A 22158-nucleotide genomic window follows, 5' to 3' on the forward strand; every position below is an offset into this window, starting at 1 on the left:
CACGTATTTAATATACAGATAATTTTTTACTCTGTGTCTTTGGAGTTTCTAATGTTGTGTAAGAGCAGTTCTCTGTATGAGTTTGTAGATTAAACTAGATAGAAATGTATAAAAATGTGAGCCATTGGGGCTGAGGAGATGGCTCAAGCACTTGTTATGCAAACACTTGAACCCCCAATACCCTTGTAATTGCTAGGCATGGTAGCATGCCTGGGAGGCATAGGTGTTTCCTTAAGGTGAGCTAACTTTGGTGAGCACTGAGTTCAGTGAGAGACCTTGCTTCATTCAATAAATAAGGTGGAGAGCTGTTGATACTCAACTATATTAACCTTTGACCTTCAGATACACACATATGCCTCCCCCTTGAAGGTTCTTTTGTAGAAAAATCTTCAGATTGAGCTTCCTTTAGCCTATTTCATTCTACTCTGGATCAAATTGTGAAGTAAATAAAAAGCTAGGCTTTTATGTTTGTTGGAGTAAAAAAAAAACTTGCTGTAGTATCTCTCTGTCATAAGATTTGTTCATCTAACATTTAGATTTCTCCTGAAATAAAGTTTCTTGAGAATTTTCTAGAGACAGTTCCCTCCCATTTCACTACCCATGAGAATGCCTTCAATAGCGTGGGGGTGAATCTGCATGGAGATCTTCTGTTTCAGCCTTCCCAGCGCTGGGATTACACTTACACATGACCACACACCTTACCATTTCTGTCAGCTTTTTTTTGTTGTTGCAGGGCTGGGGCAGGAAGCCAAGGCAGGTGATAGACTGTGCTATATCTCCAGCCTTAAAATGCAAGCCTGTCTGTTCACATGCATGCATCTAGACTTGTGGTTCTCTACATTGACTACTTATTTGGAATTATGAGGAAGCTTCTAAATAATGGTAACATGTCTCACTCCTTCAGACATATTTGGCATGGGGTGTGGCATGCACATCAATTTTTTAAACTACTCAGATGATTTATAGGTTCTACTAAAACTGAGAAGTACTTCATCAAGGGGTAGGTGGCAATAGAGCGTTAGTTAGATTTAGACTTATTAACTGTTTAAAAATGCAAAATCAGGACTTTGGAGATATTTTCAAAGCAAACACTTAGGCTTTAGCCCTGAACAGTCATTTTTTTTTCCAATTACTAAATTACACTGCTATATTCATATGGGGAGGTCTGGAGGTTGCTTTTTCAGAACCCTTTGGATGGGAAATGGTTAGATCAGTAGTTGCCAATTTGTCAGCAAACTTTAAATAAAGCTTACTTTAGCCAAATAACCCTAGGGAGGGTTGAATTCTCCTCATCTTCTCATTTTTGCTATTTTTTCTTGGATCACATTAATATAGCTATTCTACAAACCCATTTTTAAAGTTGCCTTTTTTGGTCAGTGTCATTTTTTTTTAAAGATTTAAGAAATATAATCTGGCTACAGATCATTTTTTGTATATGTGTGACTTGCAAGTACTTCCATTCTAGTCTATCTTCATATTCTCTTTCTTCCCCTCCCTTATTTCTTTTGTCCCTTTGTCTTTACCTCTTTCTCCTCTTAGCAGTGTCTCCACCTTTTCTTTTAGGAAGGATCTCACTCTGCACCCAGACTGATGTGGAGTTCTGTATACCCATCACACTGGCCTTAAACTTGTGGTAGTCCTCCTTCCTTGGCCTCTTGAATACCGGGATTATATTATGAAGCTATTAGGCCCAGCTAAACAGTGTCTCAATTTTTGATGAATTCCAGTTTATCATTTTTGTATAAAAGATTATACTTTTTTTTTGATTTTTTTTTTTTTTCGAGGAAGGGTCTCCCTCTAGCCCAGGCTGACCTGGAACTCACTATGGAGTCTCAGGGTGGCCTCGAACTCCTGGCAGTCCTACCTCTGCCTCCCGAGTGGTTGGATTAAAGGCGTGCGCCACCACGCCTGGCTTAAAAGATTGTACTTTGAGTGTGCCTGATTCATAGTCACCAAGATTTTCTTAGTTTTATAGTTTGATTTATATTTAGGTATGATCTATTATTCATTATATATAAAATGTGAAGTGTAAAGCCGGATGTGCACCACCCTGACTCCATAGTGAATTCCAAGTCAGCCCGGACTAGAGTGAGACCCTACCTCGAAAAACAAAAGAACAAAACAAAACAAAACAAAACAAAAAAGTGAAGTGTAAAGTATATCAAAAAAATATTTTAGGGCTGGAGAGATGGCTCAGCTGTCAAGGTGCTTACTTGCAAAGCCTAACAACCTGGATTTGATTTCCTAGTATCCATGTAAAGCCTGATGCACATGGTGGCACATGCATCTGGATTTCATTTGCAGTGAGTGGAAGCCCTGTTATGCCCATTCTCTCCCTCCTCCTCCCCCCCCTCTTGCTAATAAACAAAATATTAAAAAAAATTCAATGGGCGGAGATGGCCTAGGGGTAAGGTGATTGCTTGCGTAGCCTAAGAACCCATGTTGACTCTTCAGATCCTACATAAACCAGACACACAAAGGTGAGACAGGTGAAACATTGCACATGCCCACTAGTTGGTATGAATGCCTGCAATGGCTGAGGCCTTGGCATGCCAATTCTTTCTCTCTCTAACATAAATTTTTTTAATTGCCATTTAATATAATTATATATGTGGTTGGATTTAGATCTTGATTTTATTTTTCCTCCTGCTGCCTTATTTTGGATAATTTAAAATTTTGTAAATATTATAATTCCTATATCTATTGTGCCCCCCCCCCCCCCCCGGGTTTCGCTGTAGCCCAGGCTGACCTGGAATAAACTATGTAGTCTCAAGGTGGGCTCAAACTCATGGTGATCTTTCTATCTCTGCCTCCCAAGTGCTGGGATTAAAGGCATGTGCCATCATGCTTGGCTTGTTGTATTTTTTTTATTCTTATTTATTTATTTGAGAGAGAGAGAGAGAGAGAGACAGAGAGAGAGAAAGGGTACGCCAGAGCCTGCCTTATTTATTTGAGAGCAACAGAGAGAGAGAGAGGGAGGGAGGGAGAGAATAGGTGCATCAGGGCCTCCAGTCACTGCAAAGGAACTCCAGATGCATGTGCCACCTTGTTCATCTGGTTTTTGTGGATATTGGGGAATCAAACCTCGAACTGAGATCCTTAGGCTTCCCAGGCAAGCACGTAACCGCTAAGCCATCTCTCCAGCCCTAGGAGATGATTTTATATCTGTTCTAAAGGTCTTTTATCATCAGGCTACCCAGGAGTCATGTAGAAGTCAGCTTTTATTCTGTCCTTTGAGAATTAGTAAGATTTTCTTGTGTGCTAAGTCTAGAGATTTGGATTCCATTTCAGACATTTTCTATTTTATGTGATGACATTTGGGGTTCTATATAAGTCCTTTGAAATATGTTGGAGACTTGATTGTTGTAGTATATAATCACCCAGTTCTGCCAGCAACTCCCAAGTTCTTTCTCATCTTAGGCAGATTTTCCATTTCTTTTTAATATTTATTTTTATTTATTTATTTGACACAGAGAATGGGTGCACCAGGGCCTCCAGCCACTGCAAAATCCAGATGTGTGCGCCCCTTTGTGCATTTGGCTAATGTGGGTCCTGAGGAAACGAACCTGGGTTCTTTGGCTTTGCAGGCAAATGCCTTAACCACTAAGCCATCCCTCCAGCCCCATTCCATATTTTTCCTCAATTTTTATTAACATTTCCATGATTATAAAAAATATCCTATGGCAATACCCTCCCTCCCCCTTCGTTCCTCTTTGAATTTCCATTCTCCATCATATCCCCTCCCCATCTCAATCAGTCTCTCTTTCATTTTATGTTTTTTTTTTAAATATATTTATTTATTTGAGAGAGCGAGAGAGGCAGACACACACACAACACACACTCGCAGAGAGAGAGAGAGGGGGGGGGGGAGAGAATGGACGCGCCAGGGCCTCCAGCCACTGCAGACGAACTCCAGACGCGTGCGCCCCCTTGTGCATCTGGCTAACGTGGGTCCTGGGGAATCGAGCCTTGAACTGGGGTCCTTAGGCTTCATAGGCAAGCGTTTAACCGCTAAGCCATCTCTCCAGCCCCAGTCTCTCTTTCATTTTGATGTCATGATCTTTTCCTCCTCTTACGATGGTCTTGTGTAGGTAGTGTCAGGCAGGCACTATGAGGTCATGGATATCCAGGCCATTTTATGTCTGTGGAGGGAGCACCTTGTAAAGAGTCCTACCCTTGCTTTGGCTCTTACATTCTTTCCGCCACTTCTTCCGCATTAGACCCTGAGCCTTGGAAGGTGTGGTTGAGATGTTACTCAGTATTCCAGTCACTTCTTTCCAGCACTATGATACCTCCTGAGTTGTGGACCTGCTGGAGCCGCTTCTGCCGGCCTGTGTGAGCTCTGGATGCCCTGGATCTCTCTTACTTCTCTGCTGCCATTTCAGTTTCCTACATGCCTCACTTTTTAGTAAAAGTGTGTACTTTGCTGTGTTTATTTATTTATTTATTTATTTATTTTTTACTTTTTGCTTTGGTGTGGTACCTACGCCGCCATCTTAACCGAAAGCCTCCCGTTCTGTTTTCTTAAGTTGGTTTTCAGAATCTTTGCCATATTTGTTTTTTTCCCCCCAATTTCCACTTAGATTGATCTAGGATTTAGGTAATGATTTTGGTTTTTTTTTTGGAAGCTTCTCTTAAAATTCTCAAATTTTTTTTTTTTTTTTTTTTTTTTTTTTTGGTGTGTGTGTGTATGTCCTGCAAAATGCACAGCTTCAGACAGACCAATAGAGGCATCTTCTTTCCTCCCAGGAATTTAGTCTAAACTCTTTGGCGTCTAGCTCTGGGGCCCTTTCTTTATTCCCTAAACCAGAACCATAGAGTTCTTTGAGTTTCACAGTTCTGCCTGTTACGCTTTTGGATTAAAATGGTAAGAGAGGGCTGGAGAGATGGTGAGCGGTTAAGGCGTTTGCCTGCAGAACCAAAGGATCCTGGTTTGAGTCCCCAGAACCCATATAAGCCAGATGCACAAGGGGGCACATGCGTCTGGAGTTCTTTTGCAGTGCCTGGAGGCCCTGGCATGCACATTCTCTCCCTCTTTGTCTCTCCCTTTCCTTCTCCCTTTTTCTCCATCTCAAGTAAGTAAATAAAATATATTTAAAAAATGGTAAGAGAAAAAAAATAATAGGGACTCTACCACATTTCTCTCAAAACCATAACCCACTTCCTGATTTATGGGGTTCTTTTCTCTTGGGCTTTTCTGTGGGACTCTGCAGAGGTATAGTTTTGTGACTGAGAGTGTTCAGAACAGACAGAAGAGGAAGCATGTATTCTCTCTACATTCTCTAAGAGTTTTTACCTTTCTCTGGGAGAAAGGATGCATATACCAGTTTGTACTGTGCTTTTAAGTTTTCTTTTGGTACAACCTTGGGTCCAAGCTAGGAACTGAAAAATCAAAAAGTACTCACTACTTTGTGTGCACATTGTTGAGTATGGGACTTGAGTTTCTCATGTGCTAGGCAAGCATATCACCATTAAGTCCAGCCTGCCCCATCTCCCCAATGTTTTTATCCAAGCTGGCATTCAACTTGTGATCCTTCATCCTCATCCCCATGAGTAGCTGCTACTATTTATTGTGTACTTGGGCCACCAGGCCAGGCTTTAGCACTCTCATTCCCGTACAAACTGCCTACTGTTATTTAATTTTCAGTCTTCTGTTTACTGTATTTGATATTTTACTCATAATTTTTAGATATCAATGGTAGATGGAGATAATTCCAATGAACTTGTTGCTCTTTCGTAGCTGGAATCAGAAGTCTGATTTGTTTTTCAAGAATATCACTATTACAGTGGTCTCTGTGGTTTTGCTTTCTGTCCTGTAGGTGCCTACTGTCAACCATGTTATGAAATTATCAAGTGAAAAAAATCCAGAAATAATTTGTAAGTTTTTTTGTTTGTCTCACTCTAGCCCAGGCTGATCTGGAAGTTACTCTTTAGTCTCAGGGTGGCCTCGAACTCACAGTGATCCTCCTACCTCTGCCTCTTGAGTGCTGGAATTAAAGGTGTGCGCCACCACACCCGGCTGTAATTTGTAAATTGTAAATTTAGCACTCTCCTGTATAGTGCAATGACATTATACACATTGCACTTGGAATATATGAATCATCCCTTTGGTGAATCACTCGGGTTATGTTCCATTCCATTAGTCAGTTACCCTCATAGGTATCAGCAAGTGTGGGAGACTTAACTACATAGACTTAATGCTGTCTGCAGTTTCAGGCATCCATTGAAGAGTTTTTTTTGCAGTGTATACTCCATGGATCAAGAGGCTACTTACTATATAGGTGACTTTAATGTGACTAAATGCATGTATAAGTTGAGTTTGAGAAATGTGTACTTTAATGCCCCTTCTGATTCCACTCATGAGTATTAGATCCAGATTCCCTTCTTTCCCCTTTGTTAGAATTTTCACTATTTCACTTAACCAGTTGCATGAGATTAATTTTGAAACCTAGTTGTATGTAGTTTTCTCTTATTTTAAAGGGCTTTTGAAGTCAGTGATAGTGTGGCTGTAATCCCAGCACTTGGGACACTAAGTAGGATAATCTCATGTTCCTTTGTAGCTTGGGCTGAATACAAGGTACTCTACCTCAAAAACCAAAATCAGAGGCTGCAGAGATGGTTTAGTGGTTAAGGCATTTGCCTGAGAAGCTTAAAGACCCAGGTATGATTCCCCAGTGCCCATGTAAGCCAGATGCACAAGGTAGTGCATGCATATGGAGTTTGTTTGCAGCAGCTAGATCCTCTGGTGCCCCCATTCTCTCTCTGTGTGTGTCTGTCCTCTCTCTCTCTACTTGCAAATAAAATATCTTTGAAGGACAAACAAAAATTAAATAAAAATAAATGAGTAAAATAAATGAAGGCAGTCATGGTGACACATGCCTTTAATCCCAGCACTTGGGAAGCAGAGGTAGGAGGGTTGCTGTGAGTTCAAGGCCAGCCTGAGATTACATAGTAGATTCCAGGTTAGCCTGGGCTGTGGCAAAACCCCACCTCGATTCCTCCCCCGCCAAGAATAAATATGAAAAATATATATAAGTGATCAAAACAAACCCAGGTTTGAGTTTCACTTCTTTTTTAAACAAATTATTTTGTTATTTATTTATTTATTTATTTATTTGAGAGCGACAGACAGAGAGAGAGTGGGTATTCCAGGGCCTCTAGCCACTGCAAAGGAATTCCAGACACGTGTGCACTTTGTGCATCTGGCTTACATGGGTCCTGGGGATTTGAGCCTTGAACTGGGGTCCTTAGGCTTGACAGGCAAGCGCTTAACTGCTAAGTTACCTCTCCAGCCCGAGTTTCACTTCTGCCAGTATAACTTGGTCTTATATTTTTGGATGAGTCTGGTCATTGATCTCTTAAGCATTTTGGTGGTTTTCACAGGGTTTCATTATATAACCTAGGTAGGCTTGGAACTTACTATGTAGCCCAGGCTGGCCTGAAAGTCACAGCAATTGTCCTGCCTTAGCCTATCAAGAGCTTGGATTACAGGTGTGCATGTGAACCATCCAGCCTAGGCCTGCTGTTTTTTTTTTTTAAATTGGTTTTTCGAGGTAGGGTTTCACTCTGGCCCAGGCTGACCTGGAATTCACTATGTAGTCTCAGGGTAGCCTCAAACTCTCGGTGATCTGCCTACCTCTGCCTCCCCAGTGCTGGGATTAAAGGCGTGTGCCACCACGCCTAGCTTTGTCTGCTGTGCTTTTAAGTTAAAAAAAAAATGTACTCATATAGTGAGCTTTATGGGAAATGTAGATATTTGTAGCATTTGTGGCAATAAAGTTTGGTTTATATCATAATGTTAACTTTTCCTTCTAGAAATGAAAAAACAGTGCACATTATTATATGTTATAACATGTACAGATATTTTGTAGTTTGTTTAAATACCTCTGTAGTGTACTCTTACAACCTAAAATTCTTTGGGATTATGAGTGAATGATTAACAACACATAAGTCCTGAGAATTTTTTTCTTAAATTTACTGTACTGATATGGCAACTTGTTGAAAAGTTGGCACTAATTAATTTTTTTTAGATAGCATCTTGCTATGTAGCCCGGGCTGGCCTCAAATTCTTTATTCTTCTGTTTTAGCCTCCTATATGTGGAGATTATAGGCATGGGAAAACACATTTGTCTTATTAACTGGTTTAATAAACAGTCATTTGTCATAATCTTGTTTCTGTTTTTGGTAGGTGGGGCTTTTTCTGAATCTCATAAAGCCTGAGGCATATGGCAAACTGTTTTGAAATAGTTCTGATCATATAATTAAATTTTTATATCTCCTTTGGGGCATAAAGAAATACTCTTAAGAAAGGTGGTTGGCAGTAGGAATCAATGGTAGAGTGCTCATCCAGCACTACCCCTTCTCCCCTGCCAAAAGACAAAATTTTTGATGAGTTATTATAGAAATTTATTACACATTTTATGTATAGTGTGGTATGTATATGCTAATATGCTTGGAAAATAGCGAACAACCTTGGGCATTATCCTTAGGTATGCTACCTACCTCTTCAGTGGCCTGGAGCTCATCAATTAGATTACTGTGGCCAGAAAATTCCAAGGATTCTCTGTTTCTGCCTTTCCAGTACTGAGATTATGCCACCATGCCCCGTATTTTTTGTGTGAGTTCTGAGATCAAAGTTATGTCCTCATATTTGTAAAGCAAGTGCTTTACCAACTGAACTCTCTCTACAGCTCCTCTAGAATTTTTTTTTTTTTTTTTTGTCAGTGAAATGGCTGGGTGTAGAACATGCTTTATAATCCCAGTGCATGGGATGCTGAGGCAGGAGAATTGTGAGTTAAAGATTACCCTGCTAAACAAAACCTCGAGTCCCCACCCTCCACCCCAAAAAACAATTAAAGAAGGAAGTATGTAATACATTTACTTTAAAATGATTTCTTTCCCCTCCTTCCTCAGAATCCAGCAACTATCACGAGAATACTCCTTAGCCACTTCAATTGGGATAAAGAGAAGCTAATGGAAAGGTAAGGAACATTGTTAGCTTTGCACTTAGAGGTATCAGAGAAAGCCTGTTGAGCTGAATTTATAAGTAAGTAAGGAATTGATTTATTATACTAGTATGTGAACAAACCTGTGTGACTGCTTGAGTTTCTTGTATTCTTATGCAAATGGTGGAATAAAATTAGTGTTAGGAAATTCAAGCTTAATTTTTATTTATTTATTTAGAATGTTTTATTTTTATTTGTTTATTTGTTAAAGAGACAGAGAGAGAGAATGGGCACACCAGGGCCTCCATCTACTGCAGACGAACTCCAGACATGCACCCCCTTGTGCATCTGGCTAACGTAGGTCCTGGGGAATCGGACCTGGGTCCTTTGACTTTGCAGGCAAACACCTTAACAGCTAAGCCATCCCTCCAGCCTTATTTTTATTTTATTGAGGTTTATTTTTTAAGTATCAAGAACTAAATATATTTTTGGGGAAAGTACTTGGTACATAAGTAGAGCACAGAAATAAGATGTTCCCAGTTAAACACTTAAAAATATTTGTTCTTGAACCTTTAAATCTGTGTTAGCCATCAAGTTGACGTTTGTTCAGTAGAACCAAAATCAAGGTGTTTCTTAGGGTTTCTTGGCTACTAAACCAGAGCTTGGACATGTTCTCTGACTTTAGAGCTGGGTTCTCTTATATTAAGTGTTTTATAAACGTTACCTCTAAAAATTCTTCTAGATTTAAAGGAGAAAGTAGTCGGGACTGGACTGGCAGTATTAATGCCACTCTTAATCTTTTATACCTTAGATTGGAAATTTGAGGCACTTGTTGAGTTGCCAGGGTGGTTATCTTACAATTATTGTCAGCCTTATTCCATTAGTAATCCTCATTTTAATTAAGCAGTTGCTATATGTAGCAGGTTATCAATAAGATTTTTAAAATTGTAGCTAGTTGTTGGGAACTGAAAATTCAGTTGTTGTGAGAAATAAGTAGCAAATATAACCCATTTGATTTTAATATTCAGAGTGCTTTTAAGTCAGATATTAAATAATATCAGGAATACTAGTCTATTTCTCAGACTTTGTGTCCCAGTTAAACTTTAATACTAATAATAGTAAGGACCCATTATTCAATACTGTATTAAACATTATTTGATTGTTTCTACCTCACAGATTTGTGGGACTACAAACCATTTTCCCTGCTTACGCTCAGGCGCAAGTTCTTTCCAGGTTGGCTTTAACTTAGAACAGTTTTCCTGCCTGCCCCCCGCCCCTCCCCTCTTTTTTCCTGGGTTTCCAAGGTAGGGTCTCACTGTAGCCCAGGCTGACCTGGAATTCACTGTGTAGCCTCAGAGTGACAACTCTAGGCAATCCTCCTGCCTCTGCCTTCTGAGTGCTAGGGTTAAGGCGTGCGCCACCATGCCAGACTTTCTTCTTCTTCTTCTTCTTTTTTTTTTTTTTTTTGTTTTTGTTTTTGAGGTAGGATTTCACTCTAGTCCAGGCTGACCTGGAACTCACTATATAGTCTCAGGATGGCCTTGAACTCACGGTGATCCACCTACCTCTGCCTCCCAAGTGCTGGGATTAAAGGCATGCGTCACCATGCTCGGCTAGTCTTTTTTTTTTTTTTTTTTTTGTAAAGATATTTATTGATTTGTGGAAGGGGGAATTGTCATAGCTAGGCCTCTTTCTTAGAAATGCAAACAAATTCCAGACATATGTGTTAGGCTTTATGTGGGTACTAGGGATTTAACCTGAGCTGGAAGGCCTTGCAGGAAATCACCTTTAACCTCTGAGCCATCTCCCCAGCCCTCTTTTGCCTCTTAAATACTGGGATTATAGACCTGAGCCACTGTGCATGGCTGTCAAATATTCATGCACCAAAATAATTAGAACAAAATAAGAGTACATATAAATAAATGTGAGGTGTTTCTGAAGATGTACAGAGAAATTACCATTTTTGAATATCATAAGAAAAATAACGTAAAATTAGAACTAAGCCTTTAAAGCAAGAAATTAGAGCCAGGCGATGGTGGCACACATTTAATCCCAGTACTTGGGAAGCAGAAGTAGGAGGATCACCGTGAATTCAAGGCCACCCTGAGACTACATAGTGAATTCTAGGTCAGCCTGGGCTAGAGTGAGACCGTACCTGATAAAACATACCAGGGCCGGAGAGATGCCTTAGTGGTTAAGGCACTTTCCTGCAAAGCCAAAGGACCTCTATTTGATTCCCCAGGGCTCTTGTAGGCCAGATGCCTAAGGTGGTGCCTGTATCTGGTGTTTGTTTGCAGTGGCTGGAGGACCTGTTGTGCCCATTCTTTCCCTCCCTCTGCCTCATTATCTCTCTCAAATAAAAACAAACACAACATAGAGCCTGGCATGGTGGCACACGTCTTTAATCCCAGCACTCGGAAGGCAGAGATAGGAGGGTCATGAGAGTTCAAGGCCACCCTGAGACTACATAGCTAATTCTAGGCCAGCGTGGCCCAGAGTGAGACCTTACCTTGGAGGAAAAAAAAAAAAACACAAAACAAGAGAACAAAAACCAAAAAGAAAAGAAATTAGAAGAATAGGTACTGGAGAGAGGGCTTTGCTGTTAAAGGAACCTGTTTGTAAAACCTGGTGGCCTGGGTTCAGTTCCCACTACCAACATATAACCAGCTGCATGAAGTAGTGCAGGGGAAAGAGGCCTGCTGTATCCACGCATGCACATGCACACACTCTGTCTAATAAGAAATAAACATTTAAAAAAGAGAATGGGGGCTGGAGAGATGGCTTAGCAGTTAGGCACTTGCCTGTGAAGCCTGAGGACCCCAGTTCGAGGCTCGATTCCCCAGGACCCATGTTAGCCAGATGCACAAGGGGGTGCACGCGTCTGGAGTTCGTTTGTGGTGGCTGGAGGCCCTGGTGCGCCCATTCTCTCTCTCTATCTCTCTCTCTCTCTCTCTCTCTGCCTCTTTTTCTGTCTGTCACTATCAAATAAATAAATAAAAATAAACCATAAAAATTAAAAAAGAGAAGAATAACATAAAAACAGAGGTAGGATAGATATTTACAATAAAAGCAGACGTTACTGAAACACAACAGTCACCACTAAAATGAGAATCACAAAACTATTTCCAGTGAATTTTAAGAATTCAAATATCAAAAGACTAACAAGACAAGACATAAATTTGGGGGGAAAATCCAAAACACTTAATCTGTATTTGGGTCAGTCCTCTTACCCAAAATATATAGAGAACTCGTACTCCAATAACAAAACAAACATCCTGATTAAAAAAGTGGGGCCCTGGAGAGATAGCTTAGCAGTTAAGTGCTTGCCTGTGAAGCTTAAGAATCCCGGTTTGAGGCTCCCTTCCCCAGGACTCACGTTAGCCAGATGCACAAGGGGGCTTTCGCGTCTGGAGTTCGTTTGCAGTAGCTGGAGGCCCTGGCATGCCCATTCTCTCTCTCTCTGCCTTTCTGTGTCTGTCACTCACAAATAAAAAAATGAACAAAAAAATTTAAAAAAAAAGAAAATTAGAAAACTTATTTAAAAAAAAATGGGGATGGACTGGAGAGATGGCTTAGCTATTAAGCACTTGCCTGTGAAGCCTAAAGACCCTGGTTTGAGGCTTGATTCCCTAGTACCCACATAAGCCAGATGCACAAGGTGTCACTTGTATCCTGAGTTTTCAGTGACTGGATGCCCTGTATGTACCCATTCAGTCTCCCTCCCCCTCCCCTTCTCTGTCCTTAAGTTAATAAATTTAAAATAAATTTAGGGCTGGAGAGATGGCTTGCCTGTTAAGGCCCATGCCTGCAAAGGACCCTGGTTTGATTCTCCAGGTCCACTGTAAGCCAGGTACCACCTTTTTGCAGTGGCTAGTGGTCCTGGCATGCCCATTCTCTCTCTACCTCTCCCTCCCTCCCTCACTTTCTTCCTCTCTCCCTCACTCTCTTCCTCTAATAAATAAATAAAAATTAAAAAATTAAGATTATGGCATCTGGTCAAAAACAAAAACGCTTTTTTAAAATGGAATTTTTAAAAAGGGCTATAAGCCAGGGATATTGGTGCATGCCTTTAATCCCAGCACTCTGGAGGCAGAGGTAGGAGGATCTCTGTGAATTTGAGGCCACCCTGTGACTATGTAGTGAATTCCAGGTCAGCCTGGGCTACAGCAAGAGACCCTACCTTGAAAAACTGGAAAGGGTGACAGCAACATGGCAGTCATGGCCACAAGTGACTATTGTGTAATATTTGAGTCTTAAGCTTTTCTGTTAGGGATGGTTGACGTGCTCATGAGCCCCTCCCCCAACCCCTTCCTAAGTAATTACTGGCAGAAACTGGCTTATTGGGAGCAGGAGACATTTTCTTCATTGATGTGTATCCACTGGTGGTAAATTATACCTATTCTCCTAAATTATCCTCCATCCACGCTCCTGTAGGAAACCCTAACTAAACTCAGTAGAGAAATACACACACAATCAATCTCTCTCTGTCTCTGAAATCATGCCAGGCTTGGTGGCACATGCCTTTAGTCCCAGTACTCAGGAGGCAGAGGTAAGAGGATCACTATGAGTTAGAGGTCATTTTGGGGTTACAGAGTGAGTTCCAGGTCAGCCTGGGCTACAGTGAGCCCTACCTGGGATTCCCCCCCCCCCAAAAAAAAGAAAGAAAAGACATCAAAGTGGAAGAGGGGCTCAGTGGTAAGAAGGAGTTCTGTGGAAGGGGAGGGGATTGTTATCAAAATACTTGTATATAAAAAGTGTCAAGAAAAAAAACTTTTAGAAAGCACACAAAAAAAGCCAAGCATAGTTGGGTGCTGAGGCAGGAGAATCAAAAGTTGGAGGCCTTGGTCACAGTGAGTTCCAGACCAGCCTGGACTACAGAGACAAGTAAGAATAGCAATGGTTCCAAAGTTATATGCATCGTGAGTAAATCACCTTTATTATAAACATAGCTGTTGTATTAATAAATAAGGTCAATTTAATTGAACAAATTGATGGCTGATGTATTTCTCTTAGGAGTGTAGGAATAGATCATCATCAAGGAAAACACTCGCGTATAACATTGATTATATAACAGATTAATGAAGGGTAGCCAAAACATAAATAACCCTGAGCTAGAGAGGTGGCTCAGGGTCACAGTGCTTGCATGCAAAGCCTACAACCTGTGTTTGATTCCCCAGTACCCATGTAAATCCAGATTCATAAAATGGTACATGTGTCTTGAGTTTGTTTGCAATGGCTGGAGGCCCTATTGTACCCATTCTCCTATTCTCTCCCCTCCCTCTGTCTGCTTACAAATAAAAAAATAAAATTACCACTTACAAAGATAATAAAATTGCATAGTTAACCCATGGTTTTGTAAAATAAAAATTCTTAGCAGGCTGAAAAGATAATTTTTCAGCTTGATAAAGAATATTGACCAGCAGTTTGTAGCAAAATTATAATTAGTACTGAAACACTGAAGTACACACAGAAATCTAAGAAACATCGGTTGCGAGCTTTTCTCTTTTAGTCTTTGGCTCTTGTGGCTTGTTTTTTTGTGGTGCTAGGGACCAAGCCTAAGAGGGTTTGCCTATGTTAGGCAAATGCTCTACCACTGGGATTTTTCTGTTCTTGAGGTTTTTCTCAAATTCCTCTGGATGACACAAAGCAGAGCAGAGCAAACTGTAACCACTGCTGTGCTGCTCTGCTACCATAGGGTTTGTGGGATACTTCTTCCATTGTTTGTGTCATACCTTAACCTACCCTCTTACTTTCCTAGCCCATCAGTCAGGATTTGTAGTCATAAACTAAGAGATTAAGTGAAAACAATGTCGATTATTGGGAATCATCCTGGTCTGTATGGTCAGTTCCCAGTTACCTGGGAAGCTGAGTTTCTTGAGTTTATGAATTTGAAGTACATCAGTCTTTTGTCTTTAAAAAAAGTTAGCCAAGTCACATGTCTTTAATCCCTGCCTGCACTCTGGAGGCAGAGGTAGGAGGAATCACCATGATTTCAAGGCCGCCCAGACTACATAGTGAATTCTAGGTCAGCCTGAGCTAGAACAAGACCTCGGGGGAAAAAAATAAGAAATTATTTTTAATAATAAGTCAGACATGAAGGTTGTGTTAATAGGAAATTGTCACAGTACCAGGTACTCTTTTCGTGGAGGTACTGTTTCCACAAAGGCACAGACATCAGTGCTCACTGGTGTCCTCAGTACTGTGGCATGGAGCATTAAAGGTAGTGTTGCGGCCTTGAATCTTCTTGAAGTGCTGAGTTTGATTAAACTACTGCAGCATGAATCCTACTTAGCAGGCAGGCAGGCAGGCAGCAAAATTGAGTTGTCCCTGTTTCCCCTTCTGTTTATGACAGCAAGACTTAAAAAAGTCCTGCTTCTATCTAATTTTTTTATTCTTTCTTTTCTTCTTTTTTCTTTTTTTCTTTTTGGTGTTTCAAGGTAGGGTCTCGCTCTAGCATAGGCTGTCCTTAGTTTTTGGAAGTGTTTTTCATAGCCAGGTGTTGATAGCACATACCTATAACCCCTAGCATTTGGTAGGCATGAGGACTAAGATTTCCAGGCCATCCTGGACTCACTAAGGAAACCTTACCTAATCCAAAACAATCAGAAAAACCCAAATTGGTTTTCTTGTATCTATGCTGTTTTTATTTTCTATGCTTCCTCAATACTTCATAAATTTCAGTAACTTTTTACTTATCAACTGTATGTAAAATACAGAGCAAGACATTGGTAAACAAAGCAATATATCACAGTGTATTCAGACAGTGCTTAAAGTTTTTTTTTTTTTTTTTCCTTCCAAGGTAGGGTCTCACTGCTCCAGGCTGACGACCTGGAATTAACTCTGTCATCTCAGGGTGGCCTTGAACTCATGGCAATCCTCCTACCTGTGCCTCCCGAGTGCTGGGATTAAAAGCGTGTGCCACCACGCCCGGCTTGTTTTTTTTTTTAGGTAGGTTTCACTGTAGCTCATGCTGACCTGGAATTCACTATGGAGTTTTCTCAGGGTGGCCTCAAACTCACAGGGATCCTCCTACCTCTGCCTCCTGAGTGTTGGGATTAAAGGTGTGTGCCACCATGCCCAGCTGGAAAATATTTATAGATGAGCAGCATTTGATTGGGTTAGGAAAAGCAGAAGAGATGAAAACTTGGGCACTTCAGGTTGAGAAACAAAACCACGTATGGTAGAAATGTAAGGCATACATATTGAACAGTGATGACATTCAGTAGAATGAAGAAATAAAGGAGAAAATGCTTGGAAATGCTTAATCAGAGGCGCATTGTGGAGGGCTTTGAATTCTAGGCAATTGAAAATAAGGTCTTCCTGTAGCCCAAGATGACCTGGAATTCACTATCTAGTCCCAGGCTGACCTTGAGCTCTCCACCAGCCTGGTGTACAAATAGTGAGTTGTAGGCCAGGCAGAGCTACAGAGTGCAAGACATTGTCCAAGAGATGTCAGAGTTTTAAAAAAAAATCTATTAATTTAAAAAAAAAGTAACGTCTAACAGCTGGAGGGGTTAGCTCAGCAATAGAGTGATTGTCTGACATGCCAAAGGTACTATGTTCAACTCTGAGTTAGGGGTGGGGATGGAGTTAACAGATGATTGACTGCTTCTGAACTACATTGCCTTTAGGTTCAACTGTAAATGGTTTTATGTTGCACTTAGGGTTGGTTGGTTTGTTCATTTATTCAGTTTTTTAAAATTTAAAGTGTTTTATTTGCTTGAGAGAGAGACCAAGAATGAGCAAGCCAGGGCCTCTAGCTACTGCAAAGGAACTCTAGAGACGTGCACCACCTTGTGCATCTGGAATGTGGGAATTGGGGGATCATACCTGAGTCCTTAGGCTTTGCAGGCAAGTGCCTTAACCAGTAAGCTCTTTCTCCAGGCCTCATTAATTTAACAAACAAAAAAAAAATTTTGTTTGCATTTTTCAAGGTAGGCTATTTATCTAGTCCCAGCTGTCCTGAAATTCACTATGTAGTTTCTTGCTACAGATCCTGCAACCTTTGCCTGAATAGTGCTGGGATTAAAGGCATGCACCTGGTTCATTTATTTACTTTTATTTTTTTTTTGGTTTACTTACATTATTCTTATTATTCTTTTTTTTTTTTTCTCAAGGCTGGGTGCACTCTAGCTCAGGCTGACCTGGAATTCACTGTGTATTCTCAGGGTAGACTTGAACTCATGGTGACCCTCCTCCCTCTGCCTACAGAGTGTTGGGATTAAAGGCATGTACCACCACGCCCGGCTTAAAAAATTGAAATTTCAGCCTGGGCGTGGTGAAGCACATCTTTAATTCCTGCCTTTGGGAGGCAGAAGTAGGAAGATTGCCGTGAGTTCAAGGCTACCCTGACACTACTTAGTGAATTCCTGCTCTTCTTGGGCTAGAATGAAACCCTACCTTGAAAAACAACAGCAGCAGCAACAAAAATTGAAATTTCATAAGGAAATAGCTAACTTGTCTGAAGTATGCCTAAAGTAAAGGAATTTAGATTGACGGTAAATACCTTCAAATATTGGAAAGCCAGTTTGCTGAAATATTTGCAGAGTTTGCGTAATGGACAAAGTAAAAGTACTGAGAAAAAAATTTATAATGGAAGATTTAAAGAGTTTATTCTTGGCCAGAAAGACTTCTGTTATAGTCAGTGTCTATATATTCTCAATATAATTGTAGTGAAAGTTCCAACAAAAGTGTTTTAACCTTTAACCAAACAATATAAACTACCTTGAAAAAATAAATAGGGATAAATAACCAAGAATTGTGATAAAGTGACCCCTATCAAAGAATACTGGAAATCTGTCCTAAGCTATAAGAACTGTAAAGTTAAGAAAGAGTCTAGGAACTTATTTATCTTACAATGGAAATGTAATAGGTAGCTACAAGGATGTTAATAGAGTTAGATCACTGTAAGAAATTGAGTGCATTGTAAGACACTTGTAGGGGATGGTAGCTCAGTGGAGAAAAAGGGTGCTCTAGACTCTGGTGCTCTAGCAATAAAGTAGTGCCCATGAGGTATATATTCTAGCAAAAATTCCCAGCAGTACTGAATATAGTCAGTAACATTCTGCAAAATAGTACAAAGTACCATTAGGATGTAATACAAAAGGACCATATATACTTAGTGACAACAAACTGTCAGAGAAGGCACATATCAGAAAGGGAAGTAGGAAAAAGTATTTGAGACAGATGAACCACACGTCAATAAATGATTACCTATTTGAATTAAAATGAAATGGAAGTCTACCTTTTTTCCACATTATACAAGAAAATGTTCCAAGTGAACTAGTAATTATAATGGAGACAATTTAAAGGAGAAAAATATAAATCATGAATTGGCTTTTTAAAAAAAAGTCTTTGTGAATAAAGAACAAATGTCATGAAATCTAGAAATTGTGATCACGCTGCATGATAAATTTGCCTACATAAAAATTCAGAGTGGGGCCTGGAGGAATAGTTTAGTAGTTAAGGTGCTTGCCTCTCAAGCCTAAGGACCCATGCTCAACTCTCCAGATCCCATCTAAGCCAGGCACACAAAGGTGACTCAAGCACAAGGTTGAACATGTGCACAAGGTGGCTCATACAGCTGGGGTTTGATTCCAGTGGCCTGGTGGCCCTGGGACCCCAAATCATATTCTCCCCTCCCCCCCATGTCTGTCTCTCTCGTATAAGAAAAGACCAGTCTGTTGGGCTTGCCTCAAAGAAAAAAAAAATTCTGAGTGGTAGGTGCTATGCAGATGGCTCAGTGCACAAAAGTGCCTGTATGCAGGTGTGACAGCTGGCGTTCAGATTCCCAGGACCCATGCAAAAAGCTGATAGTAGGTGCTGGGCATGGTGTTGCATGCCTTATCCCATATCCCAGCACTCAGGCGGCACTTAGGAATATCTCTGTGAGTTCAAGACCACCCTCAGAATACAGAGTGAATCCCAGGTCAGCCTCGGCTAGAGTGAGACCCTACCTTGAAAAAAAAACCAGAGCAAGCAAACAAAAAGCTGATAGTGGGATTTCCCTTTTGACCCTTCACACACTCCATGCTGCCCCATCCCAACAATCCACAAAAATTAGTTCAAAGTGGTAATTACACAACATTAAACAAAGTTAAGGAAAGGTAGGAACTGGGGAAAAAAGCATCACCAAGACAAAGGATCATTAGTTTTACATAAAACAATGTTTGACCTCAGTAGTAAAGGAATACCAATCTAGATATTTTCCCTCTTTATAAAGGACCAAAGTTGAATTCAGCATTCTAAATCTCCTTCAGGATAGATTCATTTGAGTATAATACAGTGGAGTATTATGCAAAAATGAAGTCATGTAGATAAATGTTTATGAACTAAAAAAATGTGTGTTAAATATTGTTAATGGTGAAAGGAAGTTACAAGTCGCAGAGTATGGTGTTATTTATATGGCGTTATAGACACATGTCTTTGTGGTTGTGTATGCATAAAATGCTGTCTGGAATGTTAAAACAGACAAGCCATCAATTCCATATACTCACATTCTGGATAACCAAACTGTCCTTAATTAAAACATGAATACTTATTTTAGGACAAGATGTTCATTGCTTTACAGATCCGTATTTATTGTTAGCTTCATCTACTTCTGCTTTGCAGGTAAAACTTGACCTCTTATGTTTTCTGAGAGAGAATATTCGTCGGGAAGCATTTGGCTTTCTCCCTTTAAATATATTCTGTTTATCGGTATCACTCAGGGCGACTGTATAGATTCCTGACAGTTTTAACTTTATGAGTTCCCCTTTAAAGCGTGCTGGCATTTCCTAAGTACTTTGACTAACAGTTTATTTCAATGAAATATTCAAATTATCAATCAAAATGGGAGTAGTATGATTTGTTCTTTGATAAGCTTTTTTTTTTTTTTTTTTTTTTTTTGCCCAGAGACAAAGTAAGGCTTGACACAGGACTGAAGAAAACCCTCATTCAGTATATTGGTGATCTGTTGATTGTTTTTAGATTGAAAATGTACTTATGTATCAAAAATGTTATTGGGGGGCTGGAGAGATGGCTTAGCAGTTAAGCACTTACTTGCCTATGTAGCCTAAGGACCCCGGTTTGAGGCTTGATTCCCCAGGACCCATGTTAGCCAGGTGCACAAGGGGGCATACATGTCTGGAGTTTGTTTGCAGTGGCTGGAGGCCCTGGCACACCCATTCTCTCTCTTTCCCTCTCCCTCCCTCTCTCTTCCTGCCCTTCTCCCCCTTCTTCCCTCTCTCCTCCCCCCCACCTCTTTCTCTATCTGTCGCTCTCAAATAAATAAATAAAACAAAAAAATGTTTTTGGGCTGGAGAGATGGCTCAGCCCTTTAAGGTGCTTGCCTGCAAAGACTAAGGACCCGGATTTATTAACCCAGTACTTACATAAAGCCAGATGCACAAAGTGGCATATGTAACTGGAGTTGGCTTGCAGTGGCTGGAGGTCCTGGCATGCCCATTCTCTCTCTGCTTGCAAGTTTAAATAGATTCAAAAAAAAGAATGTTGTTAATAGCATTCTTGTGTTAAGCTAGAACATAATTGAGCAGCTTTTACATGAATCTTTTGCTGGTTGTATTGATTCACAAATTTGAAAGTTTGAGGGTTTTTTCCCCCTCAGCTTGTTTGCCTTTAGTATATTAGGATATTTTAGTAGGCTAAGGACCATGTTGTTGGAGACATTGTACTGGGTACATATTCACCACTGTCTTCTGTGAAGTTGACCAGTCAGTTCGAACACCATAAGTAGCACTTGGCATACTTGTGTATCTGTTGGTATATCAGAGGTTCTACTACTACTTTATTTACGTATGCATTTGATGTAACTGTCTAAAAATCATAACTTTATTATAAGCAGAGAGAAAGAATATGGGTGTGTCAGGGCTTCCTGCCACTACAAAGGAACTCCAGTGCATGCACCACTTGTGCACCCGGCTTTGCATGGGTATTGAGGAATGTAGCCCGGGCCAGCAGACTTTGTAAGCAAGCACCTTTACTGCTAGGCCATCTTGCCAGACCTGTTGTAACTATTTTAAAATATACTCTTAATTTCTTTTTTATTTACCTTTCCTACTAACTTAAAAAGACAGCTCAAAAGGAGAAGTAGAAAGCAAGTCAAATTTTTAGAATGAGATATGTGTAAAGTTTGTGTTGTAAGTAGATACAAAAGCTAATGTATTTGAACTGTTTTAACTAAAATTAGTAATTAAATATCTTCATTGGTTTTTGATACCAATACTCTACATAGATAACAGTAGCTAATAACATTCATTCTAAAGTTATTACATTACTATTAAAATGTTAGTGGCTTAGTCTCCCAGAACCCCTACTTTAAAACAGACTTAAAAGCAAAGCAGCAAAGCCTCAGTGTACTCTGATCTACAAACATGCACCCCTTCTTTATGCCATCATTTTGGCTACACCATCTCTTCTGTCCTCACAGCAAACAATTTCAATCTTGCTTTATTTTAATTTAGTTAATTGCTTTTTCCCTATATAAAATTATTATTTTTTTGAGAGCTCTGACTGTGCTATTGCTGGGCTCTCATCCTTTCTGTTTAAATAATGCAGGTACTTTGATGGAAACCTGGAGAAGCTCTTTGCTGAGTGTCATGTAATTAATCCAAGTAAAAAGTCTCGAACACGCCAGATGAATACAAGGTCATCAGCACAGGATATGCCTTGTCAGATCTGCTACTTGAACTACCCTAACTCGGTGAGTATCTGGTAGTTTAAGGCTAGCACCAACACTATATTTTAAAGGGTAAATCCACTTAAAATATTTAAACAATGGAAAATCTTGAGTTCTGGGAGCCATAAGCTATATAACCAGCCAATCAATGTATTACACATAAGGAAAGGAATAGAAAGAATCAACACTAAGTTCTTAAACTTGTATAGTTTATCTGCCTAAGTTTTTCTAGAGTTTATTTTAACACTATTTGGAGAATTGTGTAACAGGTAGACAGTAAATTATTTTTTATCCAAATTAAAATACTCAAAACTTGTCAGACATAGCTGTACAGTCCTTTAATCCCAGCACTTGGGAGGCAGCAATAGGAAGATAACCAACCTGGGATTATACAATGAATTCTAGGTTAGCTTGGTTTAGAGTGAGACCCTACCTCAAAAAAACCCGAAGGTAATCTGGCGTGGTGGCATGCACCTTTAATCCCAGCCAAAGTTGGAGGATTGCTGTGAGTTCGAGACCACCTTGACTATGCTGTGA

The 22158-nt window shown here is 40.1% G+C and overlaps 1 protein-coding gene across 1 annotated transcript in view; it reads left to right on the forward strand.

Moving 5' to 3' along the window:
- The window catches only part of Arih1 (ariadne RBR E3 ubiquitin protein ligase 1), a 101476-nt gene that overhangs the window by 37022 nt on the left and 42296 nt on the right, over positions 1 to 22158 (forward strand). Inside the window, exons 2-3 of the mRNA XM_004666712.2 lie at positions 8914 to 8981; positions 21501 to 21645. Of these exons, the coding sequence (XP_004666769.2) occupies positions 8914 to 8981; positions 21501 to 21645 (213 nt within the window). The remainder of the gene's footprint in view (positions 1 to 8913; positions 8982 to 21500; positions 21646 to 22158) is intronic.

Source organism: Jaculus jaculus, chromosome 10 (genome assembly GCF_020740685.1).
Source record: "Jaculus jaculus isolate mJacJac1 chromosome 10, mJacJac1.mat.Y.cur, whole genome shotgun sequence".
Taxonomy (NCBI): domain Eukaryota; kingdom Metazoa; phylum Chordata; class Mammalia; order Rodentia; family Dipodidae; genus Jaculus; species Jaculus jaculus.